Here is a 19253-nt window from a genome sequence, read left to right on the forward strand (position 1 = left end):
TTTTCTAGAACAATCTGCCCACCATCCTTCAGCAAATCTGATGTTACTTGATCCTCCCCAGCTGCCTTCCACCTTTGTATAGCTTCCAAGGCGTTCGTTACTTCTTCCGGCATTACTTGTGGGATTTCCAATTCATCTAGGCTATTTTCTCTTCCATTATCGTCGTGGGCGCCACTGGTGCTGTATAAATCTCTGTCGAACTCCTCAGCCACTTGAACTATGTCATCCATATTAGTAACGATATTGCCGGCTTTGTCTCTTATCGCATACATCTGATTCTTGTCTATTCCTAGTTTCTTCTTCACTGCTTTTAGGTTTCCTCCGTTCCTGAGAACATGTTCAATTCAGTACATATTATGCTTCCTGATGTCAGCTGTCTTAAGCTTCTTGATTAACTTGAAAAGTTCTGCCAGTTCTATTCTAGCTGTAGGGTTAGAGGCTTTCATACATTGGCGTTTCTTGATCAGATCTTCCGTCTCCTGCGATAGCTTACTGGTATACTGTATAACGGAGTTACCACCGACCTCTATTGCACACTCCTAATGATGCCCATAAGATTGTCGTTCACTGCTTCAACACTAGCGTCCTCTTCCTGAGTTAAAGCCGAATACCTGTTCCGTAGCTTGATCCAGAATTCCTCTATTTTTCCTCTTACTGCTAACTCATTGATCGGCTTCTGATGTACCAGTTCCTTCCGTTCCCTCCTCAGGTCTAGGCTAATTCGATTTCTTACCATCCTATGATCACTGCAGCGAACCTTGCCGAGCACGTCCACATATTGTATGATGCCAGGGCTAGCGCAGAATATAAGGTCTATTAAGAGTATTAAGGCCAACAAGGCCTTCAAGGATACTTCTCTGTAACTACAAAAATCCATGGTAACAGCAATGTCTCATTTGCCAGATCTTTGTAGTGAGCAAAGAAATTGCATGTAATTCTCAATGTACGGCCATACAGTAGGCCGGAGAGTAAGTATGGTAGCCCAGAGATAAATGTTAGCGCTGATGATAGTTAAGATCCCTCACCACCTTGTGCAGTGGGGGCGGATGCTGGTGCCGCTTGTCCTGGCGCGGACGCTGACGTGCTTTCTTTGGTCCCACCTGCAGTTTTATGAATTCAGTCAATTTTTGCGAGATCTGGGTGTTTTTTAATAATTTATAATATATTCACTCACCACCACCTGTACACAGAAGCTATCTGATATGCTATCGAATTTTTGCCACATCTAAAATTATTATTACACCTTTCTCAATGAAACCATGCTGGTGCGCACAGGGGGCGTCCTAGTGCGATGATGAGACATGGAAGACGGCCCACCAGGGTGATCTTGTGCACACCTATGCTAATAATTGAGGATGTCATACGTGAGAAAACGGTTGTCTTCGGGAAGTAGGAAAGTATTTCGCTGTAGGAGCCATCAGTACTTGAATATAGCCGCACCAACTCAGCAATTTTTCACGAGGGTGCTGATAATATCTATCTTCTGCAGAGAGGAGCAACTTTAGCCAGTAAGCCGACAGGTTACAATTTATAATCCTTGACATTTCCTGTATGTATAGAAAGAACAAGGAAATCTGCATTTGCTATTGCAGGGTGCCCGACGTCTACAGCATGACCATAATTGTCGTCATCGCTCATTATCTTGGATCTCTTCTCGCATATTTGGAATGCAGTAAGCTTTGACGACTTAGACATAAGCTTTGAGTAATGCAATTAATTAGTCATGCATTCAATTACAACATCGTACTGGAGGGTGGGGAAACAAATGTCAGCTATTGTACGGTTCCTTCATGCAGTTTTTGCAAAGCCATTCCATGATTAAACATCTGCACGCTGTCACTGGCGTCGTTATTCCTGGTGGTGTGAAAATATTTTCAAATTGTAAGCTCCAACACTAGTGGTTCATTTCGCCGTGAATCTCACTGATAAAATAAACGTGAGACATCTGGTGCTAGAGCTCGGTGCCGTCGATGTGCTACCACATAACTTTAATTGTATAATAAGGAACACAATACGGAGTTTGTCGCAAAAGGCAGAGCGTCACTAGAACGGCGAAATAACTGGTTTCCCGCACAACAAGGAACACCTTCTAAATGAAGTCTAGAAGTTTTATGGAAAGTGGGTCACCAGTTCTCAGCAGCACTTGTTGATTACGGGCATCATGCCATCTTTAGAGGAAGCCGTCTGCTCCTAAATGAAGGTTTACGGTCTCCATATGCTTAATGCTCAGAATGAACGTGTTCAACCATAGCTCAGTAGTTATGCTACCGAGGACAAGTTTATGTATTCAATCGGCGGCTGCTGGGCGTGTATTGCGGGAAATGCATCGATTGGGTAAGGATTTGAAAAGGTCTGTCGGTAAAAGTATGTTGGACGTCTCCTTTCAACTTTTCTTGCATGTAGGCAAGACAGTTCCAACAGTGTTTTAGGATGTCCGTGTGACGTAATACTTTTTTTCGCATGTTCCATATTAAGCTACGTCGGGGATAAGCACAGTGAACAGCTTAATACATACCTACCGTCAGCGCTCATTCTGTTTGTGTCGCGAATCAGCGTGCCTTAATTGGCGCTTCTTGGACAGATTGCCGTGATCATCACAGCTGCAAGAAACTGCTGTACCTGCTTCACTGGCGTTGATGCGCGTTCATAGATAGAAAAAGACGCATAAATTTCTGTGCCCCTCGACTTTAGAGTATCAGGAGTTGTGTTTCTCGCAAATAAATCAGTGACGCACGTAAGTTCCGCTACCGATCCATTTAGGCTACTTGTCGAAATTAGTTCGTTTTACAGTATTTTGCAATTACAGAGATGCTGAAGTGTAAAGGGGTGGTCCACAATTTAAGAAACGTTAACCAACTGAAGCAGAGAAGTGCGAACCTTCTCGGAATAGTTAGTTCAAGCCACTTTCGGTTTTCATTCGTGAACAAATACGAATGGCCCTTGCACCTTCCCTATATTTTGTATGGGGGAGCTCAAAGCTGTTTCTTCCTTGTCACTTCTTGCGCGATCAATTTATTCATGCAGCTATGAACGCTACTAAAATAAATTCAAAATTGGTAGCTTGAGTCACAGCATCGTAAGAAATGTCGTATGTCTGCATTAAAAGCATTTTGTTCAGTGTGCATACGTAGACACTTCTACTTTTATGCTGTTTCTTCTGTTTTAGTAAATGTCCTGTAGATGTTATGTCCAAACGAAATGAAGAATGCTTGGAAACTAGAGCACTTCGATGGTAATCAGGGCCAAGGCGCCTGATGCTTAGATTGCAGACAATACATGCACCTCGTCATTGTGACCCACATGTTACAGATGAAAAGTTAGAGTAGGATTTAGGTAAAGAGTCCAATGATTGGTTTCTAGAAACGGCGAAATCGATATGCAGTTTGCTGGCACGGCTTGACATTAGAGTGCAGAAACGATCGCAAATCGGTAATTTCGTTAGCGTTGCGCTAACATTTTCAAAGGCTACGGTGCGCTCCTGCATTACATTATTCTTATTCTTATTTCTTGTTCTTATTTATTCTTCAACCGGGGAGGGAAACAGCCAGAAAGGGCATCGCGCGCGCTGCGCCGGCTTCGTTTCTGCTCAGTTCAGTCTCGGCAAACAGATGGTACGGCCACACGTTGTGCGATTCCCCGAGGATCAGGCCACCTGAGACAAGCGGCGGCAAAAAGTCGCCCGCGAAAGGGCTCGCCGTCAGCGTGCCAATCCAGCCGTTAAGGTTGTTTCGTGCGCACTGCGCCGTCTTCGTTTTCGTTCAGTTCTTTATCGGAAGACGCGTTTATCTGAAGTGCGTTGCCGCGAGGAACAGGCAGCGTTCGACGAGTGGCCGCCAGTGCTAGTCCGTGAAAGGGTTCGCCGTCGGTGCGCCGATCCAGCCATTAGATCAAGCCCGAGCCCAAGCAATCCGGCAGCAACGAGGCAAATATCTCGAGTTGAGGCAGAAGGAGGCCAAAGCAATCTGGCACCGTTACCTGTGGCTTTCACAGCCGTGACGAAGGTCAGGTGCACCCAGAAGAAGCTTCGCGTACCCCCATTTTCCGGTAGGTGAAGAGTTGGTCATTTCTGTATATGCTCAACGTCGTCATCTCGTTCAATTCTAGAGCGCAGTAGTAAAGCTCCGATGCGGTGAATGACTAGGGCATTGTGGCGTTCCACCTCCTCTACGCGCATCGCCTGTGCAAAACATATGGCGACATCAGCTAATTGTAAATCAAAACACTTTTACGCCGTGGCTCCACTTCCGTTATCCTTACAGCGTCGAAACGAACAGCTTCTTCTAATAATAACAACAAAGTGCACTTAGTGCTTTGCCTTTATCGTGAGGTAAGTCTAACTGACGACGCATTTTGTCATTTATTTCTTGCTGTCTATGCGTAGAGGCCGCAAGAAACGAGAATTCATATTTTTCAACACCATGAACAGACGCACAAGAGACGAGCGGCCGTGAAAAAGACGACGAAGTGTCTGGACGCTGCCGCGAGCCTGTGTCTCCCCGGCAGTGTGGGTTTATTGCACATGAAGTTTAAGTAGTGTATTTTGTCTCTGTCGTTCCACAGCTAACAATATCGAAGCGGGCCGCCTTGGCTGTATAGGCGTTGTCGTAGCGCTACATAGTCATGGTTAGGCAGGCTATGTTGTTTAGCGGATCTAACGGCCGAAATTTCGCCGGTATACCACTTGCTTGCGCCAAATGCCTAGCTGGTCACGTGCCGCTGTAACATATCATACACCTAGCAAAAAAAGAAATGTCTCTAATCCGGACTATAGGGAGACAGTATATCGCATATGTACAGAGACGGATATCGCATATGTACAGCTCGCATCTTCGGCAGTGCTGCAAGTTTCTTTGCAGGAAGAGAATAGCATTTTTTTTTACTTGAGAGAATCCGTGTATGAGAAGCAGCTTTGTACATGTTTTAACAACATCGCGATGCCAAGTAGAATGTGATCACAGAATGGCTTTCTTGTGATAGATACGCCGTATCTTTCAGATGACAAACTGGAATGTTTACGCATATATACGACGTAGGTTGAGACACTTTGCTGGAATAGTGGTCATGTGCCACACTGTAAAGGGTCCTACCACATTTCTTTCAAGCCAGCATATTGGCTTTAGATCTTGACTTGGACCGTGAAAGAACAGAGCATAAAAATTAGATGTCAAAATTATTTTAGTCCTGCATGAACATACACAATATAGAAATAAATGCGGAAGTGTAGGCAAACAGTTTAGCTGTAGTGATAGTAAAAAGCACTTACCACCGGATGATTGCTTTTCCCCTTTTGCCGTAGTATTCGCTCCGGAGGCTCCAGCTCCACTTCCTCCTTCTGCGTGATGCATCATACCGAATAGTAAACGGGATTCTTGATCATTAGGTTTTGTAAAAAAAATACAGTCCATCAAATGCATATATTGATGAGGGACCTGATTTTATTATTTCTTGAATATGAATTCAGACGGAATACAACAAAAAACGCATTTCCCGTATGTAATAAAGACGAATAAGTTAAACCGAATTGATTGAAAGGTATCACTGTATGTTGGCAATTTAATCCGTCATGTTATTCACAGAAGATAAAGAAATCAGGGTCTCTATGGCTGCTGCGAACTTAATTAAGCGCTGTTTAGTGTACCATCTGATAGCAGCCTTTTACATTCCAATTTAATTAAGCGAAAGTAACAGAGGTGAACGTTCGCCGAAAAGCACATTTTCAGCATCTAGCATAAAAATGTTAATGAAACCACAATTGTTTTCTGTGTGTGGGTGAGGGCCAGCACCACGAAAGCAATATGTATAACTTGGAAGCTGGTCTATACGCAAGCAGTATACTAATGAATACTGTTCAAGAGGACAGCTTGGTGATTGGTCAAACAACTGTGCTGTAGACTATATTGTTCCAGGTGCTTGTCGGCCTACTCATGCGTAGCTAGAACGTGCTCTATCCACACTTACTTCGCTGACCTAGGATTGAAGGTGAGTCAGTGACAACAGGTGCGATTGCACGGATTTGTGTGGAAATGGAATGCGCGCGTCGCAGATGCGAAGAAAATGAGCTACGACATTTTACTCTTCCATGACGTCATACAGATGCTGCGATAGCCGCAGGGCATTAGCTAAAGTAGACGTGACTTGGTTGCGAACCCTGCTCAACCTGCGGCGTCCGCAATGACGCGGCAGGAGGTCTAATCTCGCAGGCCATGACGTAAAAAAAACTACCACCACGCCGCTATTGGCACGGCCAAATGGTCCGCATGTTGACGCATCCTTCCCATGTTTGGAAGACCTCGGCTGTGGCCTTGTGCTACATCAAACTGTAGTAAAATTGATGCATTCGTTGTATTATTTTCTTTTTTCTTGATAAAACTGACATCTTATGAAGCTATATTTTGAACCCTCTATCATTGCGCCCCTCCTTGACGTCACGTCCTGTCTACGAAGTACACGAAATCGTGGCGTCGACGAGCCTACGGTATCCTGTGCATCCTCACTGAAATATTCTTCGTGACGATCATTCGAATTATTGCGGCCAGCGAGTCGTTCAACTGCATGTTCGGAAACATATCTATCAACTGGAGCTTTGGTAGCTGTGTGTTTGTGCTTGTGTGTGTGCATGTGTGTGTTTTTAAGGCCTCATGGGTCGAAAAATACGGTGTCCGGTGTTATTCGAAAATTCAACATGCGGCGTTATGGCACAAAAATTCAATTGCATCAAAATTGATGGTACCGCGCATGATCATTGGTGGGACTCGAGCCCAACACCTTTCGTGGGAGTCCAACCCTCGGCCTTTCGTGGGACCGAAACTCAATGGCACCGTAATTATTGGATCCACCATTGAAGGTCGAGCTGAGAACCATTGGTGTGAAGCGAACCTACGGCCTTTGGTGTTAAGTAGTGGGAAGTTAAGGCACCGTTTCTTAATACATACGGAATTAGGACACTTGTAACCAAGACCTTTGGAGGAAGAAAACTATTCATAGGAAGCGACAGCCCACTCTAATAAGAATGTCAAGTGATTTATTTATATCTTGTGAGCACGCAGGCTTTCGCCTTGATGCTCTTTATCATATTCTGAAGTGCCTGTCAACTTCTTTTCTATTTCTGTACAGCCTCTCCAACAAAAACAAGTTCCACAGAGATGGACTGGCCAGCATGAGATTTCTGCTCATAAAACGAAGACTGGCATCTATAGATTTGTTATTACTTTACCACGGCACCGTTTCCCAATCCACTTTATTGGGTATTTAGGTTTCCTAGTAGAACCCTGGGAGTGCTAGCCAGCGCCACCACTCACAGACCTTGGCAGCGGACGTAGAACATCCTTTCTGCCGCAGGGGTCATGAGAACGCGATCTTTTTGGCTGAAGGCAATTGGTCACTCTTTAGGGCAGGCATCTGACTGTTATTTTGTTTAAAAATGGGAATGACAAGGAAATATTTTTTTTATGAACACTGAAGTTCAATCTGGTGATCTGAAAACATTCCCGTACTAATTTCGCCTGGGTAAATCATTCACTATACCACTACTAGCGGTACAATATGAACAAAAGCTTCTGTAACGAAAGTTCGCCGTTGTATAAAAATAAGAGACTAACTCTACCTCACTTAGAGATCCTGCAGGGAAGACGGTTCAAACAAGGCGGACAGTTGGACACCCTGACTGAAACTCATTTTATAGCTCACGGGCAAGTAAGCAGCGAAATAATTCGTTTGCTTATTCAAAGATTGTTCTCATTGTTTCATTTGTAGCGTGCTCCTGTTTGTAGGGTGTTTTTGCAGACTAACCTAATGACTATTTCACACTTTACCGACCTTGAGGCTAATACTCTCAATAAAGAAATGAACTTAAAATAAATAAAGAATTTGGTGCCTGGTGTTTTTTATTAATTTTTTGCTGAGGTCCGCGTAGCGCTTCAACCAAAATGGCTGTTCAACATACAATTTCTTTTGTTAATTCAGCTGCAAAGACAAATTATACGTTGCTACTAAGTTGCCGTTTTTCCCCACAGAAAGACACCCTAAAATGTCACTAATTGTTTGGTAATGTCTCCTGTGACTACTCTTCATCTAACACAGCATCTTTAACTTCTAGAGAATAAATATTTGCAGTCACATTATCAGGTTTCAAACACTCCTCAGTAAGTTTTACATTATTTTTTTGCCTGGCGCTGTAAATTTCAACCTTATTGACCCTACGAAAACTGCGGAATAAAGCGGTGCTTTGTTTTCAGTACTGTAATGACCTCGATTGTGCATTATTCGAAAAATACGAAATTACGCATATTAATTAAAACAATCTCATCACGAATAGGTGACATTCAATCTATACCCATTGAAGTAAGGTGGAAAGATGGCGGCGTTGCAATTCATGCGTTTCCTATATCAGCGCTGAACACGACGGTAACACATAGACAGCACTACACTTGGGTCCTTCCTGTTTGGCCACCATCATTTTCCACGCTGATTAAAAGAATGGATACGCATACTTGTCAATGACTGTTGCGTTTTTGTGTCCGCCTTAGAGAAATACATAATAGCAAAGAATAAATAGCAAACTTGAATAGATAATAAAACCAACTACAATACATCCGCATTTTCATTTTGTCAAGAAAAAGCAACTAGGGATATTGGAGTACCTTATATATTATATATTAGTATATATGGGTATATTAGAGCTATAATGCGTTACGCAACCTGTAACAGCTGGATCTATGAGCCAAACATGCAAAAACTTCGCCACCGGGTTCATTCGTTCGTTCACTTTGAGGGGGGTTCGTTGGATAGTATGTACAGCCGTACAGCGCAGGACATTATATATGCGGGCGCCGGAAGATCTTACGATCGAATTTTCACTACAATACCCTTTCTGATTGGCCATGCTTCTAACATTTAAATAGTGAAATACATAACAAATAGCATATTTTTTGGAGTAACTCGAGTTCTTTTCCATAGTGACTTCCTAAATAAAGTTAAAGGCTTGCAAATTGGCAATTTACATTATGTTTGACATCACCGTAGATGTCAAAATAATTTTTTTTGCTGCATGAACAAACCTAAAATAGAAATCAATGCGGAAGTTCAGGCACAAAATTTAACTGTAGTGATAGTAAAACGCACTTACCACCGGATCCTGGCTTTTCCTCTGTTGCCGCAGTAATCGCGCCAGAAGGTCCAGCTGTACTTCCTGCTCCTCCTGCGTGATGCATCATACAGAATACAAAACGGGATTCCTGATCATTACGTTTTATAAAAAAAATAGAGTCCGTTAAAAGCTTATATTGATGACGCACCTGATTTTATTATTTCTAGAAAATTATTATCCACGGAATACAACAAAAACACATTTCCCAAATGTAATATGTAATAGGATTAAACAAATGAATACTGTTCAAGAGGAGAGCTTGGTTTCAAAGCTAGTATACTCGCACGCAGTATACAAATGAATACTGCTCAAGAGGACAGCTTGGTGATTGGTCAAAAACCTGTGTTGTTGACTATATTGCTCCACGCAAATCTCGGCCTACTCATGAGCAACTAGAACGTGCTCTATCCACAATGACTTCAAAGACCGATTATGAGTGAGCGACAACAGGTGCGACTGCGTCGATGTATGGTGAAATGAAATGCGCGCTATGAGCTTTAAACACAAGAATATGTAGAAGTGTGACCGCCGGTGAACGTAGAGTGTCTGTGTAAATAAAGTACAGTGTGCTTGAGTGGAGGTGAGATTGAACATGAATCACTGTCGATACGTGTGAAAGGAGGTAAAGAAAAGAAGGCGAGCAAGTCCTGCTGGGTGTATCTCAACGCGAATAGGACTCGTAGTGGGAGCCGGAATCTGCTGTGGAAATCCGGTATGAACGCGAGAGATTCTTGGCGAGTGTATATTTGTGCATGGGTAGAAGTGTGATTTCCCCCGATGGGAGGGAGTAAAGGAGTGTGAGCCAGTATAACGCCCAAAAATTTTTCAATAAGTACGAGTACTTTTTCAAAAAATAATACTCCCACATTTTAGAAATTTGTCAGCATTACAATACACTTCTCACGAACAAAAGGATCACCTTTTAGAAAGTATCAAGTTAGTGAAACATAATATCGCAGAGTCCTCGATAAGGAAGGGCTAGCACTAAGCCAGAATTAGAGGACGAACTGAATTACGGTGCTCGCTTCTTGGCATCTCCACGATCGCGAAATAGCTAACAGATAGTTTCCAAAGAACACGCGAGTCACGCATTTTTTACTAGCGTGCCGTTCGTACGGTTGTCACGCCGCGCAGAGACAGGAGCTCACCGGACCTTTCCACAGCAGACGATCGACACTAACAGAAAGCAGCCGGACTGGTACAACTCCGCGAGCCGCTGTTTTGCCGAGGCCTTCTTATTTCTACAATAGGTGGTGGCTCAAGAAGTCAGTGTTGTTGCCAAGCCAATAATAGATGCACCTTGCCAACGTCACAAGTGGAAGACTACGTATGGATCAATGTCAAACAAGCTCGTGCGCCTCCGCTCCTCATTGGTGAGGAGCTCGGTGACCGGTTGTTACACAGCAACATGCGCCGTTTTTGGTCGAGAGGGACGCTAGCAGGCAAAACACCTTGTTCATGGAATTGTTATTTTTGTTCATGCTTAAAAGCCTCCGCCTCTTCCTGGCGGCGGCGGAAGATTTGCCGCACAATCGTCTTGCCGTGTTGGCTGACCAAATCTACCGCGTGAACACTCCAAGGTCACCTGTTCCTTCGTTACGCAGGAAAATTGTGTTGTTTGAAATATAAAACACCGCATACAACAACTTCCTGGTGTCACTTTTTTTAATGAATGGGAATAACAAGAAAAAAATGTATATTTCTCTTTTGTGACTGATGATCAGGTGCTCTGTAATTTCACCGGGGCCAAACATACGCTTTCGCAGTACGAGCGATGCCAAATAAAAAATAGCTTCCGTAACGAGAGTTCACCGGTGTGTGCAGATAAGAGCAGTAGCTATGCTCTTCTTTGAGATCCTGTAGGTGAGACATTCGAAACATAGGGGGGGGGGGGGGGGGGGGGGGGGACAGTTGGGCACTATGATTGTCCATCGCTTTATTGCTCAGTCATCCAGTAAGCAGACAGAAATATACTGGTTTATGTGATCACAGACCATTTTAATTGTGTGATTTATGGGGTGCTCGTGTCTGTAGAGAATGTTCGCAGATTACCCTAATGACTATTTCACACTGTGCCGACCTTTAGGCTAATAGTACCGATAAAGCAGTGAACCTAAAATAAATAAAGAAGGTGGTGCTTTGTTCTTTTAAAATTATCTTGTGTTGAAACTTGTGTAACGCTACAGCCAAAATGGCTGTTCAACATACAATTTAATTCATTCAGGTGGAAAGACGAATTGTACAGGCACCACAATGTTTCAGCTCTTCCCCTCAGACAGAGACCATAAAATGAAACTAGTTGTCTAGTTCTGTCTGTCGTGGCTGGGTTTAATCTAATTCAGCACCTTCAAACAATAGAAACCCAATATTTTGCAGTCACACAATCAGATTTCAAGCACCACACATCAAATTTTAAATTATTTTTATGCCTGCCGGTGGAAATTTCAACTTTGTTGACACTAGGAGAACAGCAGAATAAAGCGGTGTTTTGTGCTCAATACTGTAATGACATCGACTTTGCATTGTTCTAAAAATACGAAATTGTGCATATTAGAAAAATTGTCGCATCTCGAATATCTAACACCCACTCTATACCCATTTAAATGAGGTTGAAAGAAGACCGAGTTGGAATTCACACATTTCATAAATCAGCGCGGAAAACTACTGCAGCTCATAGACAGCGCTCACCCTGCTTCCTTCCTCTTTGCCGCCGTCCGCGCTGATTAAAGGAATAGATACCCACGCTTGTCAAAGGCTTTTGCGTTCTTGTGTCAGACTGAGAGAAATACTAAATAGCAATCAATAAATAGCAAATTATCATAGATATCAAAAATCAATTACTATATATCCGCGTTTTTACTTCGTTGAGAGGCCGAAAATATCGATATTAGAGTACTTATAGAAAATTCTTATTGCTACGATGCGTTACGCACTCTGTAACTGCTGTATTTATCAGCCAGACATGCAAAAAGCTTCGCCACTAGGTTCATGTGTTCTTTGAGTTTTATGGGGGTTGGTTGGATACAATGTACAGCTGTACAGCGCAGTACATTATATATGCGGGCGCCGGAAGACGTTACGATAGAATTTTCACTGCAATCACCTTTGTGATTGGCTATTCTTTTTTCACATTTATGTAGTACAATAGACAACAAATACCACATTTTTAGAGTAACTCGAGCTACTTTCCATTGCGACTTCCCAAATAAACCTAAAGCATTTTATATGGGCACTTTCAATTATGTTTGACACTATCATAGATGTCAACTCCGGACAGGCCGCCATTGGAATATGAACCTGGCAACGTTTAACGCAAGAACATTATCTAGTGAGGCGAGTCTAGCAGTGCTATTGGAAGAATTAGAGGGCAGTAAATGGGATATAATAGGGCTCAGTGAAGTTAGGAGGCCAAAAGAAGCATATACAGTGTTAAGGAGCGGGCACGTCCTGTGCTACCGGGGCTTAGCGGAGAGACGAGAACTAGGAGTCGGATTCCTGATTAATAAGAATATAGCTGGTAACATACAGGAATTCTATAGCATTAACGAGAGGGTGGCATGTCTTGTTGTGAAACTTAATAAGAGGTACAAAATGAAGGTTGTACAGGTCTACGCCCCTACATCCAGTCATGATGACCAGGAAGTCGAAAGCTTCTACGAAGACGTGGAATCGGCGATGGGTAGAGTGAAAACAAAATACACTATACTGATGGGCGATTTCAATGCCAAGGTAGGCAAGAAGCATGCTGGAGACAAGGCAGTGGGGGAATATGGCATAGGCACTAGGAATAGCAGGGGGGAGGTATTAGTAGAGTTTGCAGAACAGAATAATATGAGGATAATGAATACCTTCTTCCGCCAGCGGAATAACCGAAAGTGCACATGGAGGAGCCCGAACGGCGAGACTAGAAATGAAATAGATTTCATACTCTGCGCTAACCCTGGCATCATACAACATGTGGACGTGCTCGGTAAGGTGCGCTGCAGTGACCACAGGATGGTAAGAACTCGAATTAGCCTAGACCTGAGGAGGGAACGGAGGAAACTGGTACATAAGAAGCCGATCAATGAGTTAGCGCTAAGAGGGAAAATAGAGGAATTCCAGATCAAGCTACAGAACAGGTATTCGGCTTTAAGCCACGAAGAGGATCTTAGTGTTGAAGCAATGAACGACAATCTTGTGGGCATCATTAAGGAGTGTGCAATAGAAGTCGGTGGTAACTCCGTTAGACAGGATACCAGTAAGCTATCGCAGGAGACGAAAGATCTGATCAAGAAACGCCAATGTATGAAAGCCTCTAACCCTACAGCTAGAATAGAACTGGCAGAACTTTCGAAGTTAATCAACAAGCGTAAGACAGCTGACATAAGGAAGTATAACATGGATAGAATTGAGCAAGCTCTCAGGAACGGAGGACGCCTAAAAGCAGTGAAGAAGAAACTAGGAATTGGCAAGAATCAGATGTATGCGCTAAGAGACAAAGCCGGCAATATCATTACTAATATGGATGAGATAGTTCAAGTGGCTGAGGAGTTCTATAGAGATTTATACAGTACGAGTGGCACCCACGATAATAATGGAAGAGAGAATAATCTAGAGGAATTCGATATCCCAGAAGTAACGCCGGAAGAAGTAAAGAAAGCCTTGGGAGCTATGCAAAGGGGGAAGGCAGCTGGGGAGGATCAGGTAACAGCAGATTTGCTGAAGGATGGTGGGCAGATTGTTCTAGAAAAACTGGCCAGCCTCTATACGCAATGCCTCAAGACCTCGAGCGTACCCGAATCTTGGAAGAACGCTAACATAATCCTAATCCATAAGAAAGGCGACGCCAAAGACTTGAAAAATTATAGACCGATCAGCTTACTGTCCGTTGCCTACAAAGTATTTACTAAGGTAATTGCAAATAGAATCCGGAACACCTTAGACTTCCGTCAACCAAAGGACCAGGCAGGATTCCGTAAAGGCTACTCAACAATAGATCATATTCACACTATCAATCAGGTGATAGAGAAATGTGCGGAATATAACCAACCATTATATATAGCTTTCATTGATTACGAGAAAGCGTTTGATTCAGTCGAAACCTCAGCAGTCATGGAGGCATTGCTGAATCAGGGTGTAGACGAGCCGTATGTAAAAATACTGAAAGATATCTATAGCGGCTCCACAGCCACTGTACTCCTCCATAAAGAAAGCAACAAAATCCCAATAAAGAAAGGCGTCAGGCAGGGAGATACGATCTCTCCAATGCTATTCACAGCGTGTTTACAGGAGGTATTCAGAGACCTGGATTGGGAAGAATTGGGGATAAGAGTAAATGGAGAATACCTTAGTAACTTGCGCTTCGCTGATGATATTGCCTTGCTTAGTAACTCAGGCGACCAACTGCAATGCATGCTCACTGATCTGGAGAGGCAGAGCAGAAGGGTGGGACTAAAAATGAATCTGCAGAAAACTAAAGTAATGTTTAACAGTCTCGGAAGGGAACAGCAGTTTACGATAGGTAGCGAGGCACTGGAAGTGGTAAGAGAATACATCTACTTAGGACAGGTAGTGACTGCTGATCCAGATCATGAGAGTGAAATAATCAGAAGAATAAGAATGGGCTGGGGTGCGTTTGGCAGGCATTCGCAGATCATGAACAGCAGGTTGCCATTATCCCTCAAGAGAAAAGTGTATAACAGCTGTGTCTTACCAGTACTCACGTACGGGGCAGAAACCTGGAGGCTTACGAAAAGGGTTCTACTTAAATTGAGGACGACGTAACGAGCTATGGAAAGAAAAATGATAGGTGTAACGTTAAGGGATAAGAAAGAGCAGATTGGGTGAGGGAACAAACGCGCGTTAATGACATCTTAGTTGAAATCAGGAAAAGAAATGGGCATGGGCAGGACATGTAATGAGGAGGGAAGATAACCGATGGTCATTAAGGGTTACGGACTGGATTCCGAGGGAAGGGAAGCGTAGCAGGGGGCGACAGAAAGTTAGGTGGGCAGATGAGATTAGGAAGTTTGGAGGGTCAACATGGCCACAATTAGTACATGACCGGGGTAGTTGGAGAAGTATAGGAGAGGCCTTTGCCCTGCAGTGGGCGTAATCAGGCTGATGATGATGATGATGATGATAGATGTCAACATAAGTTTTAGTGCTGTATGAAGAAACACCAAATAGAAATAAATGCCGAAGCATAGGCACAGAGTTGAGCTGTAGTGATAGTAAAAGGCACTTACCACTGGATCCTGACTTTTCCTCTTGTTCCGTGGTATTCGGCCCAGATGATCCAGCTGCACTCGCTCCCCCTCCTGCGTTATTCATTATACGTAATAAAAGATGGGACACTGGTTGATTACGTTTTGTAATATAATACCGTCCATTAAAAGCATATATTGAGTAGGGACTTGATTTTATTATTTACGAAATATTGACATCCATTGAATACAGCGAAAACGCATTTTCCGTATGTAATATGGACAAATAAGGTAAAAACGAATTCATTGAAGCTATTATTGTATGGTGATGATTTATTGCGCGCGGTTATTCACAGAAAGTTAAAAAATCAGGGTCTCGATGGCCGCTGCGAAATTGAGATAAGTCTTGGGTACCATATGATAACAGACATTTTTATTCCAATTTAATTAAACGCATGTGACAGAAGTGAAGGGTCAGCAAAACGAACATTTTCAACGTCCTACCAGAAAGATGTCCGTCGAACATATATATATATATATATATATATATATATATATATATATATATATATATATATATATATATATATATATAATCTTTTTTCTTTTGAAACTGATGTTGAATCAAGTGCTCCGTAAACACTGCCGTAGACATTTCACTGGGGTCAAACATGCACTTTCGCAGTACTAGCGATGAAAACTTAAAAATAGCTTCCGTAACGAAAGTTCACCGTTGTGTGCAAATAAGAGCAGTAGCTCTGCTTTCCTTAGAGATCCTGTCGGTGAGACTGTTGAAACACGAGGGACAGTTTGGAACCCTAAATTACAATGGCTTTATAGCTTCGTCATCTGGTAAGCAGACACAAATATATATGTTTGTGTGATCAAAGACCGTTCTCATTGTTTGATTTATAGTGTGCTCGTGTCTTTAGAGAATTTTCGCAGATTACCCTAATGACTTTTTCACACTGTGCCGACCTTTAGGTTAATAGTACCGATAAAGGAGTGAACCGAAAATAAATAAAGAAGGTGGTGCCTGGTTTGTTTTAAATACATTTGTTGCTTAAATCTGTTACGCTACAACCGAAACGGCTGTTAAAGATACAATTTAATTCATTCAGGTGCAAAGACGAATTGTACCGGTACCACACAGAAAGACACTGTAAAATGACATTAATTGTCTAGTTCTGTCTCTCGTGGCTGGGTTTCATCTAATTCATCACCTTCAAATTATCGAGAATCCATATTTTGCAGTCACACTATCAGGTTTCGAGCACCACACAACAAATGTTACATCGTTTTTCTATATGGCGCTTAAAATTTCAAGTTTGTTAAACCTAGGAGACCTGATGAATAAAGTGGTGTTTTGTGCTCAATACTGTAATGACATCGACTTCACATTCTTCAAAATATACTAAATTACGCCTATTAGAAAAATTATCGCATCAAGAATGTCAGACAACCACTCTACACCTATTGAAGTGAGGTTGAAAGGTAACCGTCTTGGGATTCATGCATTTCATAAATGAGCGCGGAAAACTACTGCAAGTCACAGACAGAGCTCATCCTGCTTCCTTCCTCTTTGCCGCCGTCATTTTCCACGCTGATTATAAGAATGGACACCCATGCTTGTCAATGACTTGCGCGTTTGTGTCATACACAGAAATACTAAATACCACTCAATAAATAGGAAATTTTCATAGCTATTAAAAATCAATTACAAAAGATCCGCATTTTTAATTCGTCAACAGGCAGAAAATATGGATAATAGAGTACTTAACGAAAACGTTTATCGCCATGATGCGTAACGCAATATGTGACTGCTGCATCTATGAGCCAGACATGCAAAAAGCTTTGCCACTCGGTTCATGTGTTCGTTCACTTTTATGGGGGTTCGTTGGATACAATCTACAGCTGCACAGCGCAGTACATTATATATGCGGGCGCCGGAAGATGTTACGATAGAATTTTCACTGCAATCACCTTTATGATTCGCTATTCTTTTTTCACATTTATGTAGTAGAATAGACAACAAATACCACATTTTTAGAGTAACTCGAGCTACTTTCCATTGCGACTTCCCAAATAAACCTAAAGCATTACATATGGGCCCTTTCAATTATGTTTGACACTATCATAGATGTCAACATAAGTTTTAGTGCTGCATGAACAAAGAGCAATTAGAAATAAATGCGAAGTGTAGGCACAACGTTGAGCTGTAATGACAGTAAAAAGAATTTACCGTCGGATTCTGATTTCTTCTCTTGTTCCGCAGTATGAGCCCCAGATGATCCAGCTGCACTTGCTCCCACTCCTGCTTTATTCGTCATGCACAATAGAAGACGGGACTCTTGGTGATTATGTTTATAAAATAATACTGTCCATTAAACGCATATATTAAATAGGGGCCTCGTTTTATTACTTATAAAATAATTACCATGCATGGAATACAACAAAAATGCATCTTCCGTATGTAATATGGACGAATAAGGTAAACCGAATCCATTCAAAGGTATTATTGTATGGTGATGATTTATTGGGCACGGTTATTCACAAAAAGTTAAAAAATCAGAGTCTCGATGGCCGCTGCAAAGTTGAGATTTTCCAATCCCCTGGCCCTCCGTTTTGCCAAAACACCACTCAAGCTTGGCGCACTTAGCCGAAGGTGGAGTTCCATCCTCACCACATTACCTCGATGACCACATGGTCGTACGACGCCTTCTCATTTCTACTATAGGATCTGGCTGAAGAGGTCAGTGTTCTTGCCGAACCAATAATAGATACACTTTGCCAACGTCACAAGTGGAAGATTACGTATGGATCATGTCAAAAAGCACCTGTGCCTCCAGCTCCTCATTGGTGATCAGCTTTTTGACCGACGGTTACTCAGCAGCATGCGCGACATTTGGTCGACAGGGAGGCCAGCAGGCAAAGCACCCTGTTCATTAACTTGTTATTCTTGTTTATGCTTAAAACCCTCCGCCTCTTCCTGGCTGCGGCGGAACATTTGCCCCACAATCGTCTTGCTGTGTTGGCTTGCCAAATCTACCACGTGAACCTTCCGAGGTCACCAGTTCCTCCGTTACGCCGGAAAATTCAGTTGTTTGAAATATAAAGCGCCACATACATTAACTAACTGGTGTCATAGCGGCTCTCCAAACGCCGTCACGTCGTCACGTCTCTCTTCACGCCAACGGCGTTCTTCTATTCCGTGCAACGACTCGTCGCGTAATTCGAGTGCCTATCAGATCTGCTAGAACCACAAAAGGTTCGACGACAACGCCAGGAAAGGCACTTTGAATTTCAGCTGGAAGGAAAACGACCACTGTAATCCCTGGTATAGGCTTGGCACCTGGCTGCTCGACACTGCCGCCTCTTCATGATTATAAAATAAATAATCGGGACGAGGTTCCACGTTGACGTGGCAGCGAAAGTGAGCATGCTACCACCCACCAACGCGCATCTCTGGTCCAGGTCTACAGGTCTAGTTTCTCATCCCTCTAACTTTTCATGCGTGCCTAGGCTATGCCTGCCAGTCTGGCACCATTGATCAGAGTGTAAATGGTCTCTTTTGTCTCGCTCTTTCCAGACGTATCAATATGAAAGCCGGCTGCCTTGGCTGTATGTCCCCTGCCATATTGCTACGTATCACGGTTACGGTTGCTGTTAGGGTTAGGGACAGTAACGGCCACAACTTTGCGAGGCAGCTAACGTGCTTGCGCTAAGTGCATAGCTGATCGGGTGCCGCTGTAACCTATTACACACCTACCAAAACAAAGGAAAATTCCCTAATGGAGACTGTAGGGAGACAGTAAGCGCGGTACTATAAAGCGCACCGCTTGGATATCCCGTGTGTACAACTCGCACATTCGATAGTGCTGCAAGTTACTTTCCAGGAAAGCATGAAATTTTTTTTACTA

General features: G+C 42.9%; 1 protein-coding gene across 1 annotated transcript; it reads right to left on the minus strand.

Annotated features, from left to right (window-relative positions):
• Positions 1–1011: 1011 nt before the first annotated feature.
• LOC140219597 (uncharacterized) lies at positions 1012–17663 on the minus strand. Its single transcript, XM_072289509.1, has 5 exons — positions 17576–17663; positions 15376–15447; positions 9125–9196; positions 5264–5332; positions 1012–1100 (listed from the first exon to the last, which is right to left on the minus strand). Exons 1-5 carry the CDS (start codon positions 17661–17663, stop codon positions 1012–1014), a joined length of 390 nt encoding a protein of 129 aa, XP_072145610.1.
• Between the last annotated feature and the right edge of the window lie 1590 nt (positions 17664–19253).

Source organism: Dermacentor andersoni, chromosome 7, assembly GCF_023375885.2.
Source record: "Dermacentor andersoni chromosome 7, qqDerAnde1_hic_scaffold, whole genome shotgun sequence".
In the NCBI taxonomy this organism is placed as follows: Eukaryota; Metazoa; Arthropoda; class Arachnida; order Ixodida; family Ixodidae; genus Dermacentor; species Dermacentor andersoni.

Excerpts from the sequence above, each read along its gene's own strand:
- LOC140219597 (XM_072289509.1), bottom strand. The coding sequence starts at position 17,663 with ATGACGAATAAAGCAGGAGTGGGAGCAAGTGCAGCTGGATCATCTGGG. Across the intron at positions 9,197-15,375 it reads GGAAAAGTCAGGATCCAGTG|GAGGAGCAGGAAGTACAGCT; the intron begins GTAAGTGCCTTT and ends TGCATCACGCAG. Across the intron at positions 1,101-5,263 it reads GGAAAAGCAATCATCCGGTG|GTGGGACCAAAGAAAGCACG; the intron begins GTAAGTGCTTTT and ends ATAAAACTGCAG.